The sequence below is a fragment of the Rhincodon typus genome, chromosome 1 (genome assembly GCF_021869965.1).
Source record: "Rhincodon typus isolate 14 chromosome 1, sRhiTyp1.1, whole genome shotgun sequence".
Classification (NCBI taxonomy): Eukaryota; Metazoa; Chordata; class Chondrichthyes; order Orectolobiformes; family Rhincodontidae; genus Rhincodon; species Rhincodon typus.
The window spans coordinates 79438744-79460125 of record NC_063332.1 but is presented as its reverse complement, the minus strand read 5'-3'; the positions used below and the strand labels follow the sequence as shown (position 1 = coordinate 79460125).

General features: G+C 41.6%; 1 protein-coding gene across 1 annotated transcript in view; it reads left to right on the top strand.

The window, feature by feature from the left end:
- Positions 1-21382, top strand: part of LOC109929396 (phospholipid-transporting ATPase VD) — a 144420-nt gene that overhangs the window by 87739 nt on the left and 35299 nt on the right. Inside the window, exons 13-15 of the mRNA XM_048600041.1 lie at positions 3674-3768; positions 14490-14616; positions 16480-16664. Coding sequence (XP_048455998.1) covers positions 3674-3768; positions 14490-14616; positions 16480-16664 — 407 coding nt within the window. The remainder of the gene's footprint in view (positions 1-3673; positions 3769-14489; positions 14617-16479; positions 16665-21382) is intronic.

Here is a 21382-nt window from a genome sequence, read left to right as displayed (position 1 = left end):
GCCTAGACCCTTCTTCAGAAAAATGAAGAATTTTCTGAAGAAAGGTCTAGGCCCGAGACGTCAGCCTTCCTGCTCCTCTGATGCTGCTTGGCCTGCTGTGTTCATCCAGCTCTGCACCTTGTTATCTTACATTCTCCTCCATATCGTTTGGAATATATATATTCCAAACAATAGGCGTCCCAGCATTGATCCCTGCAAAGCGCCACTGGTTACAGGTCTCCAGTTAGAAAAATACCCTTCTACCATTAACTCTCTGTCTTCTACGACCAAGCCTGTTCCGTATCCATTTTACCAGCTCACCGCAGATCCCTTGTGACTTCACCTTCTGCATCGACCTGCCAGGAGGGACCTTGTCAAAGGCTTTACTAATGTCCATGTAGACAATACCTGACCTCGTTAATCATCTTTGTCACTTCTTCAAAAATTCAGTCAAGTTTGTGAGACACGACTTCCCCAGCTCAAAGCCATGCTGCCTAATAAGTCCATATTTTTCCAAATGTGAATAAATCCTGTCCCTAGGAATCTTCTCCAATAATTTGACATAACGCTCACCAGCTTGTAATTTCCTAGTTTATCCCTGTTGCTCTTTTTACACAAAGGAACAACGTTGGCTATTCTCCATTCCTCTGGGACCTCGCTTATGACTGAATGATACAAAGATTCCAAACGAGACCCCAGCAATTTCTTCCAACGCCTCCCTCAGTATTCTGGGATAGATCCATCAGGTGCTTGGGAGTTGTCTCTGTCAATGCTTTTCAAAACACTCAACATATCCTTATTCACTTGACATGCCCTAGAATATCAATATTTCCCTCTGTCAACTCACCATCCACCATGTCCTTCTCCTCTGTGAATACTGGTGCAAAGTATTCATTAAAGGACCTTATCCACAATCCCTGGGTCCACGCATAAATTTTCTCCTTTGTTCTTGAGTGGACCTACCCTTTCACTAACTACCCTCTTGCTCCTTATGTATGTATAAAAAAACTTGGGATTTTCCTTAATCCTGTTTGCCAAGGTCACTTCATTACCCCTTTTAACCCTCCTAACTCCTTGTTTAAGTTCTTTCCTGCTTTCTTTATGTTCTTCAAAGGCTCTGTCTGTCTTCAGTTTCCTAAATCTCACGTATGCCTCCTTTTTCCTTCTGACAAACCTGACAATTTCTGTTGTCATCCAAGGTTCCCAAAGCTTGCCATCCTTATCCTTCACTTTTGCAGGAACATACTGGTCTTGAACTCTAGACAACTGGCCTTTAGAAGATTCCCACATGCCAGATGTGGATTTACTATCTGTTGGAGTGGAAAGACTAAATGAATCCCTTAACACTGGAGTCCATTTCCAGTATCAAAGCGTTTACTGACATTACACCAGTGGGAAGTAAACCTCTGGGGGTCACAAAGCTTCTTCCCTAAACAAAGGAAAGGCACAAAATTTTATATATTTGTTTTCAGCCTGCCTTAGCATTTACAAACCAATTGCTAACCAATCATGTTGTTGATTGATCCATTGATGGACAGTTATAGGTGTTGCCATGATCTGTCCTTGGGTTTTCACTTCACATCTTGTTCAACCCCATTCGAATATTGCTGGCTTCTACACCTGTTATTCAATCCTCCCTACTTTCAGGCTGGGAGCTTCTCCCTACTGTCTAAGGCTATCTGTCCAAAGGAATTCAGTTAAATATCTTAATGACTGTATTTTTAAAACTCCATGATTTATATATAGATATTTATATGTGGTTACAATCACCTAAAGGATCTTAACTAATGTGAGTCAAGCTGTTTCTCCTTCTATCCCATGTTAATTGTAAACTTTGAATCAGCTTGTAAGAGAGGCTTCTATCTGTGCTTCTCATGGATATCTCTTATCAAAACTGTCTCTGTATATGCAGTACCTACATTTTTGCTTCATAATAAGATCCCATTGTGTGATTTTTATGAGACATGTTATATCTAGTTGCTATGAGTATGAAGGCCATGATTCTAACTGTGTAAATGTATTTCAGCTAGCAATCTTGGGTCATTTTTATGTCAACTACAAGCCATGGGCAGCCATTTTATGTTAATGAAGAACCGTGGGCAGCCCTAACATTTATAAACAGAAGTGAAGATTAGGAGTATCAATAATGAGAGAAATGTTTATGGCTTGGGAGGAATGTAAAAACTGTTATAAACTTTCAGAATGACAGTAGTCTCCTTATTTAAATTTATTCCTACAATTTTCATTTTGATTTTTGCCCTAACACACTCAAATAGCTGCCCCCTAATCTACATTCCCCAGTTCCTGCCAAATAACGTCATAGTTAGCCTTCCCCCAGTTTCGTACTCCCACCCAAGGTCTACTCTTATCTTTACTGATTGATTTATTCTTGTAACAGTTACTGAGATACAGTCAAAACTGTTGTTTTGCATGTTGTACAGGCAGATTGTACTGTGTAAAGTGTGTCAGGGTAGCAGAACAAAGTGCAGAATACAGTGTTACAGATGTAGAAAAGGTGCAGAGGGATCAAAATTAACATTTGAGAGGTCCATTCAAAAGTCTGATAACAACAGAGAAGAAGCTGTTCGTGAATCTATCCCTTCATGTATTCAAACTTTTATATCTTCTGCCCGACGAATGAGGGTGGAAGAGCAAATAAACAGGGTGGCAGGGATCTTTGATTAGGTAACTCGCTTTCTCGAAGTAGCGGGAAGTATAGATGAAGTCAATGGATGGAAGGCTGGTTTGCCTGATGAGCTGGGTTGTGTTCACAACTTTCTGTAGTTTCCCGCAGTCCTGGGAAGAACACTTGCCATACCATACTGTGGCGCATCCAGATAGGATGCTTTCTGTGGTGCATCTATAAAAATTGGTAAGTGGTCTTTGTGGATGTGCCGAATTTCCTTAGTCTGTTGAGGAATTAGAGATATTGTTATGCTTTCTTGACCATTGCATCGACATGAGTGAACCGGGACAGATGGTTGGTGATCATCACTCCCAGGAACTTGACGCTCTTGACCATCTCCATATCAGCACCATCGATGCAGACAGGGGCATGTCCTCCACTCTGCCTCCTGAGGAAGTTGCAAGACCATTGAGGAATTTGAAAACAAGGATGCTAATTTTAAAAGTGGATCCAACAGACTGGCTTATTCTGACTTGACAGGAAGAAAAGCTAGGCACTGGAATCTGGAGCAGGGACAAAATACAGTGTCTTCAGTTTTCCCAATATTTAATTGGATAATTTAGGAACTGTAAGTTGAGAAAATTGTTAGTAATGTAGAGCTGGCTTTCACTAGTGCATATATAAAACTAATGCTGCGCTTTAATAATTGTGATTCTAAATCTTTTGAACAATGTTCCAATATGCAGCATGCATTCAAAAAATAAGCAAGGATTGCCATGGATAGGTAATTAGGTTGATAAAAATCTATCTTTCGTGTAGGGCTGTAGATCGTATCCAGTAGTCCCTCCTTTAATGCTAGGATAATAGATGTTTCATGTAAAAGTTGTAATTCTAAATTGTATTGATGCACAATGGCAAGAGTTTTGTGATCACCCTGTGCCTTTCTTTTACCCACGGACAGCCTGATTTCAGCTGTAACATAGGCAATGTTTAATTGTACACAAAATGTTTTCTGCCATACAGGATAGTTTACAGGACTGGTTCTCAAATGACTTGTTTATTTTGTAGGCCATGAGGAACAGAAGATCATTCAGGAAAGGACTCAACATTATTTAGATGATTATGCTAAAGAGGGACTCCGTACTCTCTGCATTGCTAAGAAGGTATGGAAATAGAACATTCCAGATGTGATATCTCACAACTTGTGTGTTGCAAGCCAGTTCCACACCAGGGAATGAAAATTAAAAGCATGCAATAGCAATGCTCAGAATTTATGAACATTTTCTGAATTTCTTACTGATTTGAGAGCATCTATTTTACAGTATATTTTTAAAAATACTGCATGATTTATTACCACTTTGTTTGAATATGGTGTTAATAGTTTTTTTTGGCAAAAGAGAGCTCCTGCTTACTTGATTACAGCAAAATCAAATGAACTAGGATACAACATAGAATTGCAAATTACACATTTGTTCCCTCAAATATCAAAGAGACAGTACAACATAGAAGGAGGCCATGTGGCTCACAGCAATCAAGCCAGTGCAATTTTCCTGATGCATTGCTTTAGCCCTGCAAGTTATTTCCTTAAAGAGCCCATTAAATTATTGATCAACTCCACGCTTAGTTGGTAGCAACTTGCAGGTTATTACCACTCACTATATTAAAAAAAATTCTGCCTCAGATTCTCCTGCATCGCTTGTTCAAAACATTAAATTTGTGCCATAAAAAACAGAAAATGTCAGAAATACTCAGGTCTGTCAGCATCTATGGAGAACAAAACAGAGTTTTTGGCCCAAATCTTTCAGTCTGCAATAGAATCCCTATCTCCAATCCAAATTAGGCAAATAAAAGCGTAATAGGTGTTTACCTGCAATGTTTCAGCCCATCTTCTGGTGGCAGATCCTACACATCTTCCAAATTGAAGGATTGTTACAGACAAGAGCACATTAAAAACTTCGTGGAGGCCATTTTCCTTTTTACAGCACAAGTTGTTTATATTCCATTAAGTGAATAAAGCTTAAAAGCTCAAAGGGTTCAGGTTAATGAAAGGTTCTTTGCAAGGCTACGGAGAGAAGGTATGTGTGCAAGGTTCAGTTAAGTAGAGTAGAATGACGCAGCAGGTGGAGGGTGTAAGCTTACAGTGTGCCAAAGGGTTACGGCAACAGATGCCTGAGGGAGAAGAGTGGGTCAGGAAATCAAGTGAGTAAGTCAGGTTATAAGGTCAGCCCAGATGAGTTCGGGTATCTCAGAGGTGGGGTATAGATTAGGGGAGTACGGTGTCTGGAAAGGACTGGGGATGTGAGGAACTGGAGATCAGATATCTGGCCAGGAGATTGGCGGACCAGGCAAGGATAGTCAGTGTTTGCGATTGGGTGATCAGTTCCATAGATCCTAAGAAGTTGAAGCAACTTTTGATCGTCTAACATTTCTTGTTTAACTATTCAGGTAAATAAGCCTGAATCTTCCAAATCTTCAACTCTGTCTCAGAGTTGGAGACCTTTTTGGTGGGTTTCAGGTGCCAAGCAATTACCCACCAGAAATTTTAGTTTCCCCAGCAGTGACAGTCGCAATGGTCCTACAGACCATAACGCTGCTGTCTTATTAAAAAGAGACGACTAGTGGTGGTTTAACCTGAGGGACACCACACCTCAGACAAGAGCCAAGGTCAAGAAGATGGGACCTTCATGGTGACCTCTGCTGATATGGGAATTGAACCCATGCTGTGGCATCGCTCTGCATCTCAAATCAGCTGTCCAGTCAACTGAGATAACTGACCCCAGCAATAACTGCCAAATCAATGCATCCGGTCTGCCAAGAGGCGCTGATACGCATCTTTCAGCATAGATCTGACTGCATCTGAAGTCTGGAAGATCTGGGTCAGTGATTTAAGTCAAATATGCCATATGTCATCGAAAGGAAGGAGGGGAGGAAGATCAATAGGGAAGTCTGGATTAGAGTAGAGGGTGAAAATGATTAAATGACAAAGGTGTCATAAAGTAAAAGGCAATGGGAGTGATAATGGTCATTGTAAAGAGAAAAAGCTTTTGTCCAAAATGACTGTAAATGCCCGAGCAATGAACAGATTTGTCTGATGCGAAAACATGAAAAATAAGATTCAAACTTGCATAACACAAAATTAGAATGGAAGACAGTGTTTATAGTTTGAATTTATTGAACATGTATGTTGAATCCAGAAGATTGTAAGATGCCTAATTGGAAGATGAGATGCTATTCCTGGAGCTTGTGTTCAGTTTCACAGAAATGCTGCACTAGTCCAAGAATAGGCATGTGAGCATGAAAACATGAATAGTTAATTAAATAGCAAACAATTAAAAGTTCCGATTCTTGCTGGCTGTCTGAATGGAGACATTCTACAAAGCGGCCTCCCAATCTGACTTTGATCTCCATTGCAGAGGAGACCACGTTGTGAGCAGTGATACAGTATATTCATTGATAAGTACATGTAAATTCATACTTCACTTAGAAGGAGAGTTTGGGCCTTGGACAATGAGAAGATGGAAGGTAAAAGGACCAGTAAAACCAAAAGGTCTGTGGATTCTGTAAATCAGGAACAAAAGCAGAAATTGCTTGAAAAGCTCAGCAGGTCTGGCAGCATCTGTGAAGAAAAATCAGTCTGGTGACCCATCCTCAAAACTAGTCCTAAGGAAGGGTCATCGGACCCAAAACATTAACAAGTGAATTAGTTCTCAGGAAGGGTCGCCGGACCTGAAACGTTAACTTTGATTTTTCTTTACAAATGATGCCAGACCTGCTGAGCTTTTCCAGAAGTTTCTGTTTTTGTAAAAGGACCAGTGTTGGTCCTCCAGTGATTTCATGTGAGGGTCACATGGGGAGGGAATGAATTGTTGGGAGTAATTGAAGTGTAGACCAATTGTCACAGAAGAAAGCTATTTTTGGAATGCTGACGAGGTGGGGAAGGACAGATACGTTTCGTGACAGCAGAAATGGAGGAGGATGATCCTTTGAATGTGGAGGCCAGTGGGATGAGAAATGAGGACCTGTTGTGACTCTGAGAGAGGGGGGCAGGGGTGAGAACAGATGTGTGGGGAAATGGGTTGAACAGAATAAGGACCCTGTGCAGTAATGTGGCAAAGTTGAGGGAAGAAGAAGATGCACATCTGTCAGAACAGATACAATGAAGACTGAGGAGCTATGAATGGACTGGAGTCCTTGAGGGAGGGAGGTGTGAGGAAATGTAATCAAGGTTGCAGTGGCATTGGTGGGCTTATAATGAATATTGGTAGATAATCAATGCCAAGAAATAGAGAAAGGGAGAGAAGATTAAATTGTGAAAACTGCACGGCCTGGGCAAGTCGGGCCAAAGAGCCTGTTTCCACACAGTAGATCTCTGGCTCCATAGCAGAGGAAAATGTTGGAGTGTTGCAGATGTACCATGTCATGGTGAGAAATATGGAAATAAATTGAAAGCAAAATTCCAGATGAGAGCACGTAGTAATATCTGAGTTTCTCCAGCAATTTCTGTAGATAGATACTTGTTAAGCAAGAGAATCAAAGGTTGTAAGGTTAGATAGGAATGTGAAAACTGGAACACTCATCTTAGTGAATGGTGGAGAAGGCTTGAAAAGCTGATTGGCCTACTTCTGCTTCTAATTTGTATGTTCCTGAAAGTCTGCCATTGAAACTCAATACGTACCCTTTCTGTGCTGTTCATACTCACGTGTACCACAACTTCTGGCTCATTCTCTTTCCCTTGCAGAATATTCTGCAACTTCTTCATGATGTCCTTTATCCTAGCCACACACCATGCCCAACTTATGATAGTTTTTACAGAGGGGCCTGCCTGTTCCCCTAATTCCAGAACTTCTGTCAACAACTACACTTTTGCTTTTTGCTTTTCCCTCCAATGCAGTCTCCTGCCCGTCTTAGCTGTGTTCTGAATTTCATTCTTCAAGCAGTCACCTCAAGAATTGCCACTCCCCAGTGGTGTCTAGTGTACCAATTTGTGAATGATGCATTCTGATTGGAGTTAATAGTCGTCACCACACACCAGTAAAGGAAGAAAACAAACTGCCTGAAGGCCTCCTTCATTCCACTCTAAGGCAGCTGCTTAGAGATATTCTCATTGCTCAAAAACTATTTTCCTACCGTCTTCCTGGGCAGATTGTTTATATGACAATCAGACAACTGAAATATGAGCCTTAAAGGAGCTGTTGTAGAAATCTGTGTACCATTGCAACTTGATCCCTAGCATTCATTGTGCATGTAATCAATTTCATGTAAGCTGCTCGTTATGTAGTTTCAGCTTAGGGAAAACAAAACCTATGCTAAATTCCTATTGACCTCCTGCTCCGCTTTACTGCAAAAGCATAGAATGTTGTCGTCATTGCCTCTTTCCTACACTTCATGAATGCTGTGGTAATCCTTTATTTTTGCTTTCAAGAGTAGGTGGGGATGCCAGTTTGCTCTGAGACATTTTACTGCCATTCCCATTAATCCATTTTGCCACAAATATTGTTTTTAGTTCTGTTCACTATAGATGATTGAAAAGGGGAGTGTATTAAATGTCACGGGCACAAATTTCCATTGTTATCAGCACATGTCACGACCTCCGTGAAAATCTACCAGCAGAGTAGCAGCACAGGAGATGTCACTACATACTGTCTCCTTGAGTGATGCACACACACGCATGCCCTGAGTGTATCTGAAGCCACTTAACACAATCATCAAATCATTGATGTCATCAGCTTAATGCGACGTCACATTGTCCAAATTATTTTACAAGTGTTTCTGGCAGTGTCATCCTCACTTACTCGTAATGAAGCAAAGTCAGCTCTGTACTGGGCTATGTAAGGAGCCAGTCAGCCAGTTGCAGTTGAGATATTTTAGATATGTTCCTGCTCAGACGAAATGCGTAATAGCAGTGTGATGAGCTACCCAAAGAGTTTGGAGGTTTTGGCTGACTACAGAAAGACAGAAAATAACATTGCCTTGCGAAGGTGTGGCAGCAGTCATTACAGTGCTGCCTGCTACCTGTGGGTGTGACATGTAGTGGCAGAGCATGGAATTTCTACAATCAAGGGGAAGGAAGGCTGTTCTTAGAAAGCTCAGTGTCAAAAGAGTCTTCCAGGAGCACAACTCTTACATTGCAATGAACCTCAATCAGTGCCTGAGAAGACTTTGCCTCACACAGGAGATACTACCCCATCCTTCATTACAACCTGGAGCCTCAAATAAGAGCAAGTCTCATGGTGGCTGTTAGCATCACCTTTACTCTTTCTCTGCGTTGTGATCTTTCCAGACAGAAACAGGCTACAACTGCAATATACTGCAATTTGCCAACCATAGAAGTCTCAGGGAGACGATACAGGTACTAGCCTACTGCCTTCATACATGACTCCAGCATCCCCTGCCATCCTACCACATGGGATCAGAGTGCCTTTCATGAAAGTCATGGAGCCATCTTCACTGTCTAGTGCTGTGTGTCAGTTTGAGTGATAGGTTCTGACCAGATTTAAGTGTAGTTACTACATACCATAAAGGAAGAAAGAAAACTTAATCCCTAGCATTCATTGTCTGTGAATGCAACCAATTTTACATGGAGAAGTTTGGGTTGCTCTTCTATCTATCCATCCACACAACTAAATAAAGTCTCTCAGCCCTGGAACCATTCTCCCAAATCCTTTCTGCACCTTCTCTAAAACCTTCATATCCTCCCTAATAGTGTTACCTAGAATTAAACACAATAGTTAACCAGCTGATTTTTAAAGGTGTGTCACAACTTCCTTGCTTTGGTACTGTGTGCAGTAGCCTCTTTCTACACAGTTCTTACATACATTAAAATTTTAGCACATGGTGGCTCAGTGGTTAGCATTGCTGCCTCATAGCACCAGGGATCCAGGGTCAGTTCTAGCCTTGGGCAACTGTCTGTGTGGAGTTTGCACATTATCCGTGTGTCTGCGTGGTTTTCCTCCGGGTGTGGTCCAAAGATGTGCAGATTAGGTGGGTTGGCTATTCTAAATTGCCCAAGGAGTCCAGGGAATTGTAGGTTAGGTGGATTGGCCATGGGAAGTGCAGTGTTACAGGGATAGGCTAGGGGGTGACTGTGGGTGGGAGGCTGTTTGGACAGTCGATGTGGACTTGTTGGGCTTTTGCGATCATATTTCAATAACAATTGAGATCAGTGAGTGGCGAAAATAGCCTCTTTATTGAACATCCACAGTAACACAGTTTGAGGCGGCGATGGAATCCAATGTACGGTTTTACAGTAGCCTCTTTCTACACAGTTCTTACATACATTAAAATTTTAGCACTATGGTATTCATAGTTGTATCTATTGTATACAAAAGTTTGTGTGACATGTGTCACTGGGAAGTAGGAGATGGTTTAAGCACTTGGTAAATGCTGGCTGTTACTCTTGATAGAATTTGAATGTCTGTCCAGTCTGAGCTTGCATAATTAAGAGGCATTGGCCCTTTTGTCTTTAAAGTTAGCAATGTTAGTAAAAAAACTAGACCTATATAATCTTAATAAGTGAGAAATTATACGTGTACTAAATAAAAGCATAGAGGATATTAAACTGATCTCCCGCAGCTGGGTCATGAGATTTCATTTACTATTGCCCGTTTTGATAGTTCTTACATGTTCATTCATGCAGTTTCATGGAAGCAATGTTTTGAGAGTAAGTTTCTCAAAAGGGGTAGCAGCACTATTTAATATGTATCTAAAAAGCACATGCTAGTGGAGGAAGAGATAGTAAGAACTGCCGAAGCTGGAGTCAGAGATAACACAAAGCGAAGATGGAGGCACACAGCAGGCCAGACAGCAACAGAAGAGTAAGAAAGTAGGAGGTCCTTTACATATCTGAGGTCAGGTACCAACTCTCTGACACCACCTCCTTCCGCCCTCTCGATCATAACCCCACCCCTGAGCACCAAACAATCATCTCTTAAACCATTCACAACCTCAACACCTTGGGTGACCTCCCACCCAGAGCCTCCAACCTCATCGTTCCCCAACCCCGCACCTCCCGTTTCTATCTCCATCCCAAAATCCACAAGCATGATCTCTGCTTACCTTGACTCTGTTTTCTCCCCCGGTCCAGGAACTCCCCACCTACGTCTGGGACACCACCCATATCCTCTATTTCCTCCAAGACTTCCAATTCCCTGGCTCCCAACACCTCATCTTCATAGTGGACATCCAATCCCTGTACACTTGCATTCCCCACGTGGATGGCCTGAAAGCCCTCCCCTTTTTCCTCTCCCCCAGGCCTAACCAGTCCCCCTCCACCGACACCCTCATCCGCTTAACTGAACTTCTGCTTCAACTCCTCCCACTTCCTACAGACTAAGGGGGCAGCCATGGGAACCCGCATGGGCCCAAGCTATGCTCGCCTCTTTGTAGCATACATGGAACAATTCTTCCACAGCTACACTAGCACTATGCCCCACCTCTTCCTCCGCTACATCGATGACTGTATTGGTGCTGCCTCATGCTCCCACAAGGAGCTTGAACAGTTCATCAACTTTACTAACGTCTTTCACCCCAACCTCAAGTTCACCTGGACCATCTCTGATACCTCTCTCTCCTTCCTGGACTTCTGTGTCTCCATCTCTGGTGACTGCCTCGAAACAGACATCTATTGCAAGCCCACCAACTCCCACAGCTACCTAGACTACAACTCTTCTCACCCACCTTCCTGCAAGAATGCGATCCCTTACTCCCAATTCCTCCGCCTTTGCTGCGTCTGCTCCCAAGATGAGGCGTTCCACTCCCGAACATCCCAGATGTCCTCTGATTTCAAGGAGCACAACATCCCTACTTCGGTGGTCGAAAATGCTTTAGACCGCATCTCTTGCGTTTCCCACACCTCTGCCCTTACATCCCCTCCCCACCAACAAAAATAAACACAGAATCCCCCTTGTCCTCACATATCATCCCACTAACCTCCATATCCAACGTATTATTCTCTGCCACTTCCACCACATGTAATCCGACCCCACAACCAAATATATATTTCCATACCCATCCCTATCTGCTTTTCGTAGGGACCGCTTTCTTCGAGACTCCCTCATCCGCTCCACACTCCCCACTAGCCCTACCACCCCTGGCACCTTTTCCTGCAACCACAGGAAGTACTACTCCTGCCCCTACACCTCCACCCTCACCCTCCATTCAAGGCCCCAAGCAAACCTTTCACAGCAGACAGAGGTTCACCTGCACATCCATCAATGTGGTCTCTTGCATCCGCTGCACCCAATGTGGCCTCTTCTACATCGGTGAGACCAAATGGAGGCTCGGGGATCGCTTTGTAGAGCACCTGCACTCTGTTCGTGACAAACGACAACACCTTCCGGTTATGAACCATTTCAACTCCCCCTCCCACTCCCTGGGTGACATGTCCATCCTGGGCCGCCTCCGGTGTCACAATGAAGCCACCCAGAAACTGGAGAAGCAGCACCTCCTGTTCCGCCTTGGGAGCCTACAGCCCAATGGCCTAAATGTGGCCTTTACCATTTTCAAAATCTCCCCACCCCCAGCCTCATCCCAAGACCATCCCTCCCTCTCATCCCCACCTCCTTGACTTGATACAACCTGCCCATCTTTTCTCCCAACTATCTGATCCTCCCACCTCACTGACCAATCCCCACCACTGCTTACCTACACTACTTATCACCATCCCACCTATCTTCCCCAGCCCCACCCCTCCTCTCTGTATTTATTTCTGAGCTCCCTTCCCCCTCCCCCATTTCTGAAGAGGGGTCCCGACCCGAAATGGCAACTTTCCTACTCCTCTGAGGTGCCTGGCCTGCTGTGTTCCTCCAGCTCCACATTGTATACTAGTGGAGGAAACTGTTTGATGCTCTGCAACCTATTCTGGTTCCAAGAGACGGTTGCTAAAGGCGAATTAATATTATATTCTTTCCATAGTTTTGAGTGGGTTATGGAGACACTATGGTGGCAATGGCAATGTTCTGAGTAGGTTACGGCATTAACACTTATTCAGGGGTAGCCTTTGATACAGAAATAAGTTTGAACACTGCATGCAGCATGGAGTCAATAAGAATAGAAAGGTGTAAAGAAACAGTAATGGGTTAGAAACGATGTTTAATTAGTTTACCTTGTAAGAGTAAAAATGTACTCCAAAAACGTGGTTTTATGAATGAGTGAATGGAACACAGTATAATAAACATAGCACGCTTGTCAGTCAGTTAGTAAAGAGAATTATCGTACAATATCTCACAGCTTAATGACCTGTTTCCACAGTGTAGGGATTCTATGAATTCTGAGTTGTTCATAAGGCTCAGATTCCTGAATGCTTTTACTTTTGCCCACTTTCTCCATCTGCTTTTCCACCTTCAACAATTGCGTAAATGTACACTGATGTCTGTTTGCTTCCACACTCCATTTAGAATTGTACTCTATATTGCCTCTTCTCAGTATTGCAACCAAAATATATCATTTCACAGTTGTCTGTATTAAACTTGGGCATCATCACTTTATACATCCCTCCATTATGGAAAAATAATAGCTCAGCAGTACTTAATTCTACTATTTAATTGATTTTACATCCGTATTGTTGCAGTCTCTCGGTTCCCACCAGCTTCAGTTTTGCTGACGAGTCTTTTATGGAGTACTTTAGAAAATGTCTTTTGAAAGTTTAAAAACACAGTATCAATTGCAAAACCTTTTGTTATTTTATCAAAGAATACAATGAAGTGAAATACAGTTTTCCCTTAACAGATCGGTACTGATTTTAAGTTAGAGATTCGTTAGCTCGATTGGTTAGATGTCTGGCTTGCGGTGCAAAGTAATGCCAACAGCACAGGTTCAATTCCCATACTGGTTGAGGTTATTGTGAACGCCTCTCCTTCTCAACCTGTGCCCTCTCCTGAGGTATGGTGACCCTTAGGTTAAACCGTCACCCCCAGTCATCCGTCTGTAATGACAGAGCAGCCCTATGGTCCGATAGGACTATGATGACTTTACCTTTTAATGATTTTAAGTGGCAATTAATTTCATCCCACATTATTGTCTCAAAAGTTTCCCTAAACTAACTTTAGACTGACTGGCCTTTCCTCTCCGTTTTTTGAACATGTCTGTAATATTTGTAATCCTCGTTCACTGACGCTAAAGATCAAAGAAGGGTTTGGAGCTTGAGGCCGCCAACTGTGTATTTTCATCTCTTATTTCCCTTCAGTGGTCTAGGATCCAGACCAGTGGTTTCTTTTCCCCCTGTTTTGAGATCTTCCCAACTTCTAATTTCTATTTCTATCCTATCCAATATAACTTCTACCTCTTCCTAACTGTGATGTTTTCATCATCTTTCCGAGTGAAGACAGTTAGTATTCAGCAGTGCAGCTGGGCCATCAGCTAAAGCAGTTTTGGTACGGAAGAGCAACTTGAAAGAAAACACTCAAAAGCTGGATTCTAATATCTTTGAGTACTCTTATTACCATTCACAGTCAGAAACTAATGAGTTACCTTGGAGATAGAATGTAATCTGCTTGATTGACTACATTCCCAGTTGTTTAGTGATATCTTAATTTGGCAACTCTTGCTGCTGTTTGGTCAAGAGATTGAAATGACGTCTTTTCAGCTGTTCAGAAATACATAGCTTCATTTTCTGTTAAAACTGATAATTCTGTGTTTCCAAAGATGATGATATTGCATTTTGTGAAATGTGAAAGAACACCCAGTATTCATTCACCTTGGAATAAATTAAATACATATTATCATGCTGTGTCAATATAAATATATAAACAGAAAGTACTAACAAATTATCAAATTCTCTTGTGACGATAGGTTATTTTTGTATGGATTTTGTAGTGTTAGTGTTCATATTTAGACATTGTTGGGCTCGAGATGCCTCATTCTAAGCATCATGTTTTCTTTTCTGCAGGTGATGAATGATTCTGAATACGCAGAGTGGGTACAATTTCATCTCTTAGCAGAGACAAGTATTGATAACCAGGAGGAGCTACTATTCGAATCAGCTCTTAAGCTGGAAACTAACCTAACACTGCTTGGTAAATAATCGCAAGAATAAAATAATGGAATGTTGTATATTGTTATAGCTGCTTAGCTTAGCATATTTATTTTAGTATGGTGTTAAGGAAATTTTCAAAATTGTTCTGATTTTTTACCTGGTTGCTTAACTTGTTCAGCAGGTGGTGATTAATTCTATTGTTGGAATCTTCCTGGTTCCCAGGAATTGGACTTGAAGGTAGAATCAGGAGCAAAATTTTGAAATGTGAATGTTGAACCAGAGACAGTCTTGACATAAATAGGCCATCACTAGCAATGGCGGGTAGACAATTTGAATATTTAGGTGCCCACTTGTACGTAAATTGCAGATGGGTACCTTCCTGACGTCAGAAAGTATCAACAGGGTCAATGTCCATTTTTGACCATAAATTCTCAAAATCTTCAAAGCCAGTAAGATTCCAGCCTGTTGAAGCAGTTTTTATGCAGGTTGAAATGATTGTTTATATCTTTATTCAAATATATATGGATTGTCGAGAATGTAGTGTTTGATTTTTTTTTTCTAAATGATGAACCTGGACTTATTTTTGCATCTGCTGGAAAATACATACTTTTCTCAATTATTTTTAGGAAGAATTAAGTCGTCATTTGTGCCATTGCAAAAGGACTAGGGCTTTTCCCATTGTTCATGCCAGTCTGACATTTTGGACATTCTCTTTAATTAATAGAAAAGTAAGTTAATAAGCACAGTTGCAGAAAACCTCTCAAAGGGAATCAAGATCATGTGTAATCTCAGGTGACACAAGATTAGAAAACGGGAGATTATTAGATCAATGGACCTTGCTGCATTCTATTTTAAAGTCATAAAATTTATATTTGTACAATGCTTTGATTTTAGGTTATATTTCACAGGTAAGTAACAAAACTTATCATTTCGAAGGTAGAATTGGTTGAAATAATAATGGCCAAGGTTGCAGTTCTGATCCTTTTTGGTTCTGAAGCCTCCCTCAGCACACCTTATTCCTCTGTCTCATATTATAAAATTTCCACAGACTAAGTTTTGGTTTAAAAAAAAACTCAGGTTGAGAAAAGTTGTCTGTGAATGGTTCATGCACTGCCTGTTTGAAAACCTGTCTTTTAGGGAGTTTGAAAGGCTTCAAACTGTGACATGACAATGCCACCGTGTTTAAAAAAAAGTTCTTTTACTTGTTCATCATTGGCAAGGTCTTCCATTGACCTGAGCTTGCAAGGCCACTTCTAGGTGCTGTTAACGGTCCACCACATTACATGTAGACCACATAGGTTTGGCAGGAATATTACCAATGACTAGCTTTGAATTCCAGATTTTTGTATGAATGAAATTTAAATTCCACATGCTGCTGTCATGGAATTTTGAACCTATGTACCCAGAGCACTAGCCTAGTCCTTTGAATTACTAGTCCAGCAACATTACCACTAATGCCATCATTTCTTTACGGTTTTATATGCATGCGATTCCCTTCATAGATGTGTAAAGTTGGCAGCAGGTAATAAAGTTTAGAATGGTGGTGCATGCCAAGGTAAGACTTGTAATATATTGCATTCCATGAGATTATGAACCAATGTGATCCCATCTCACCTGGTTTCCATACACTTAAAACCAATCACATTAAGGCAACAGAAGCAGTTTTCCATGGGTCTGAATCTTAAAGCCGTCAGCTTTGGAGGTGACAACTAAAAGCTGAATAGGAATTGAATGTCAGCATCGTTTTCATGTGTTTCAATTAAGCTCTGACTTTATACTTTCATAATTTTAGATACATCAGAAAAAGAAATTTAATAAACAATCGTGACTAATAGTTTGAATCAATCTCTGTGATTTTGCATTTGGAAATAACATATATTGTAATTTCTAATTCTATGTTTAGGTGCTACGGGTATTGTAGATCGTTTACAGGAAGGTGTCCCAGACACTATTGTGGCACTTCGAAAGGCAAAGATAAAGATTTGGGTCTTAACAGGAGACAAACAAGAAACTGCTGTTAATATTGCCTATGCATGTAAACTCCTGGAAAGAAAAGACAGCATTTTCACTCTTAACACACAGAACAAGGTAAATGGAAACCTACGTGAACTGTGTTGTTTGAAAATGGAACATCAGTTTCACTAGATACCGGTGTTTAAAAATTTTAAAACTGAACAAAATGAAAAATCTTATTGAAAATATTCTCAACCAATATCTGGAGTAACTGGAGTTTAGTGATGAGGATGTCCATTTTACCACTGTTCGTTTCAGAATTTTTGGCTTTATCACCTCAAGTTCTGCTGTGTCTTTCCATGTGAAAGTCTCCTAACTAATCTAAGATCATCCCAGATATTAAAATCATCTCCAAAGTCCTATTTCCAAACAAAAATTATCATTTCTGACCGCATCCACAATAGCCATTTATTCTCAGTTCAGACAGGTCATACATGTTTTTGTGTCCCAAATCAAAAACACTTATTCTGATGTCCCTGCTCCACTGTCCCTACCCACGAACCCTACCCACTTTTTATAGACCCCTCTATGAGCACATACCTCTTACCATCTGCAACAGTCTCTTCTTCAGCTCTGAATTATGATCAGCACCTGCACCTTCAGTTCCCAGCAACCCGAGGTCAACTCATGATGATAAAACCTTCCTAATTTTTACCATCATTTTTATCAACCTATCTCTCTTTCTCTGATTTGGGTCCTGTATCTCTAATAAATCTCTATATTCACTCCTCTCCTCTGAAAATCTACTTCAATTTCTCTTACTTACCATCTATTGCTTCCTTTCCACTGTTCTTCATAAGGTTCTGGAGCACAGGTCTTGCAAATGCATTCCTGTGAAACCATCTAGTCAGCTTTCCATCATGCTGAAACCCCGTTGATAAAAATTACAATGACATCTTATGTAAAAGTGCTTCCTTGACATCTCTGCTGCCTTTGATACTATTAAGTACTCCAATCTCTTCAATTATCTCTACCCTGTAGTTCATTTCTATAGCACTGCTTCTTCTACTGCTCCATTTCTTGCAATGTACACAATATGTCATCTGAAATAATTCCTCCTTCCATGTCTAAAGTTAGCTTTAGTTTATCTCTACATTCCATGTCTTTCATCTTTTACCTGCTCTCCTTCACTGATCACTGGTCCAGTTATTTATGAGAAGAGTGCAGAAAGGCAGCTAAGAAGTTTGGCAGGAGGCTGCAGCAGGGAATGCCCAGTAGTAATGAAAGTGAGAGTGAAGACTGGCTTTGACCACAGCATTGAGATAGTGACCAGAGCTGGAGTTGGAGTCAGTCAGCAAATCTATCTAAAGGGTGATGAGTGGGGAGAGAAAAGTCAGTGATCGGCAAACGGAAGATTGGATGCTACACTGAGAGTCAGTGCTTAGGATACCTGCTCTTCTTGGCACATAAGCTATGTTACAAGGGAGTTATTTATGCTGTTTACTTCACAGAGCCACAAACCTCTGGTCTTCCTTTCACTGTTGACATCCTGACCCCTTGGAAACCTGCGCAGTAAATATAAAACTTGAATTGTGTAACCTAGGGAAAAGTGGCTTAAGCTTTCACCTAACAGAAACTGATTCTACTCTGCACTGATAGATATTTTGGAGGGAAAGCAGGTGCAGCCAAGCGAACAAGCTTTCCCTCCACTAAAATCCCTGATTTGGTTCATCCAGATGACACGAAGATTGATAGACATTTAAATATGAGGAAGAATATCTTAGGTTACAGGAAGATATAGATGGATTGGTCAGATGGGCAGATCATTGGCAGATGGAATTTAACCCTGAAAAGTGTGAGATGATGCACTTGGGAAGAAGGAACAAGAGAAGGGAGTACTCAATAAGTGAAGGACACTAGGAAGCTCAGAGGAACAGAGCGATCTTGCAGTGCTTGTCCACAGATCCCTGAGGCAGCAGGACAAATTAATAGCGTAGTTACAGAGGTGTACGGGACACTTGCCTTCAACAATCGTGGCACAGATAGTAAGAGCAAGGAGGTTATGTTGGACCTGTACAAAAGTTTGGTTAGGCCACAGATGGAGTACTATGTGCATTTCTAGTCACTGCACTATAGGAAAGATGTGATTGCGCTGGAAGGGGTATGGAAGAGATTCACCTGATGGTTGCCTGCGTTGGAGCATTCTAGCTATGAAGAAAGTCTGGATAGGCTTGGGTTGTTTTCTTTAGAGGCAGAGAGGGTTGAAGAGGACTTGTTTGAAGTGTATGAGATCATGAGGGGAATGAACAGGGTGGATAGGAAGCATCTGTTCCCCTTAGCTGAAGGGTCAAAAATGAGAGGGGCATAATTTTAAGGTGATGGCAGGAGGTTTAGAGATTTGTGAAAATCTTTTCTACCCATGGTGGTGGAAATCTGGAATACATTGCCTGGGAGGGTAGTTGAGTGGCAAACTTCACAACCTTTAAAAAGTACATAGATGAAATGTGATTACATTCAAGGCTATGGGCCAAGCAGTGTGGATCAAAGGGCCTCTTATGTTAGATATGACTCTATGTTGAGCCTTATCCTGGGAACAGGAGAGGCCATTCAAGCTCTCAAGCCTGCTTCACATTTCAATAAGTTCATGGCTGATCTGAGGCCAAACACCATTTGCCTGCCATGCCCCATATCCCTTCATACCCTTGCATAATAAAATTTTGTCTATCTCAGATTTAAAATTAACAATTGAATTGGCATTGGCATTGATCACCATTTGAGGAATAGAGTTCCAAACCTCCACTATTCTTCGTATGTAGACCATAAGGTATAGGAGCAGAATTACTCCAGTTAGCCCATCGAGTCTGCTCCACTATTTGATCATTAATGATATGTTTCTCAAACCCATTTTCCTGCCTTCTCCCCATAACCCTTTATCCCTTACCAGTCAAGAACCTATCTATTTCAGTTCCAAATGCACTCAATGACTTTGCTTCCACAGGCCTGTGCAGCAATGAGTTCCAGATTCACTACCCTATGGCTTAAGAGATTTCTCCTTACCTCCGGTAAGTTTCAATCAGAGTCCCCCCACGTCATCCTTCTAAACTCTATTGAATACAAACCAAGATTCCTCAACAACTCCTCATATAACAGGCCCATCATCCCTGGGATCATTCTTATCAACTTCCTCTGACCACCTCCCCCACCCCGCCTCCAACACCAGCACATCCTTTCTTAGGTAAGGGGCCTAAAACCACTCTCAATGTTTCCAATGCAGTGTGATCAGAATTTTACACAGCCCCAGGAGTACATCTCTGTTCTTGCATTCTAGCTCTTTTGAAATAAATGCTAATATTGCATTTGCCTTCCTAACTACTTACTTAATCTAATTCAGTTTCTGAATCATATTCAGTTATTAGTTATGAAGGCAAATAAGTCCCTTTTTGGTTCCGATTTCCGAAGCCTTTTCCTAATTAGAAAGTAGTCTGTGTCTGTGAAGGGTCTAGGCCCGAAACGTCAGCCTCTCTGCTCCTATGATGCTGCTTGGCCTGCTGTGTTCATCCAGCCCTGCACCTTGTTGTCTCGGATTCTCCAGCATCTGCAGTTCCTACTACCTCTGTGTCTGTATTCTTCCTATCAGAGTGTATACCCTCTCACTTACCTACATTGCATTCCATCTGTCACTTCTTAGCCCACCCTCCTACTCTGTCCAAGTTCTTCTGCAGCCTCCCACTTCCTCAACACTACCTGCCCCTCCACCTATCTTTGTGTCATCTGCAAAATTTGCAACAATGCTGTCAGTTCCTTCATCCAAATTATTAATGTACAATGTGAATAGTTGTGATCTCAACGTCGACCCCTACAGAACTCTACTAGTCACCATCAGAAAAAGACCCCTTTATCACTACTCTCTGCCAGTCAGCCAATCTCCTATCCATGCCAGTACCTTGCCTCTAACACCATGGGCTCTTACTTAGAACCCCCTGTGTGGCACCTTATGAAAGGCCTTGTGGAAATCCAGATAGATAACATCCACTGGCTCTTCTTTGTCCAGCTTGCTTGTTACCTCCTCAAAGAATTCTAATAGATTTGTTAAGTATAACCTCCCCTTGATGAAGCTGTGCTGATTCAGCCCTATTTTACTATGCACTTCCAAGTACTCCATAATCTCATCCTTAATAATGGATTCTGAAATCTATCCAAGGTCAGGCTAACCAGCCTATAGTTTCCTGCCCTCTGCCTCTCTCCCTTCTTAAACAGGGGTGTTACATTAGCCATTTTCTACTCCTCTGGAGCCTCCCTGACTCTACTGATTCCTGAAAGATCATCGCTAATGCCACTAAAATCACCTTAGCTACCTCCGTCAGAACTCTGGGGTATAATCTATCTGGTGGTCTATTTATCCACCTTCGGACCTTTCAGCATCCCCAGCACCTTCTCCTTTGTGATGACCTCTACATTCACCTCTGACTCCCCTGACACTTGAAGTTCTCATATGTTGTTGGTGTCTTCCATTGTGAAAACTATTGGAAAAATACCTATTCAGTTTCTCTGCCACTTCTTTGTTGAAGTGTAGGAGTGCTTTCTAACATCTCTCCTAAATGAACTGGCATTAATTCTTAGACTGTGAACCCTGGTCCTAGAATCTTCAACCAGTGGAAATAGTTCATCTTTATCTACCCTGTCTTTCCCTATTAATATTCTGAAAACCTCAATTAGATCACCCCTTAACCTTCTAAATTCTGGAGAATAAACTTAATATCTGAAGCCTAGGTAATATCCTTGTAAACGCTGTGTTGAACTCCCTCCAGGGCCAAAACATCCATCCTAAGATTTAGGGCCAAAACATCCATCCT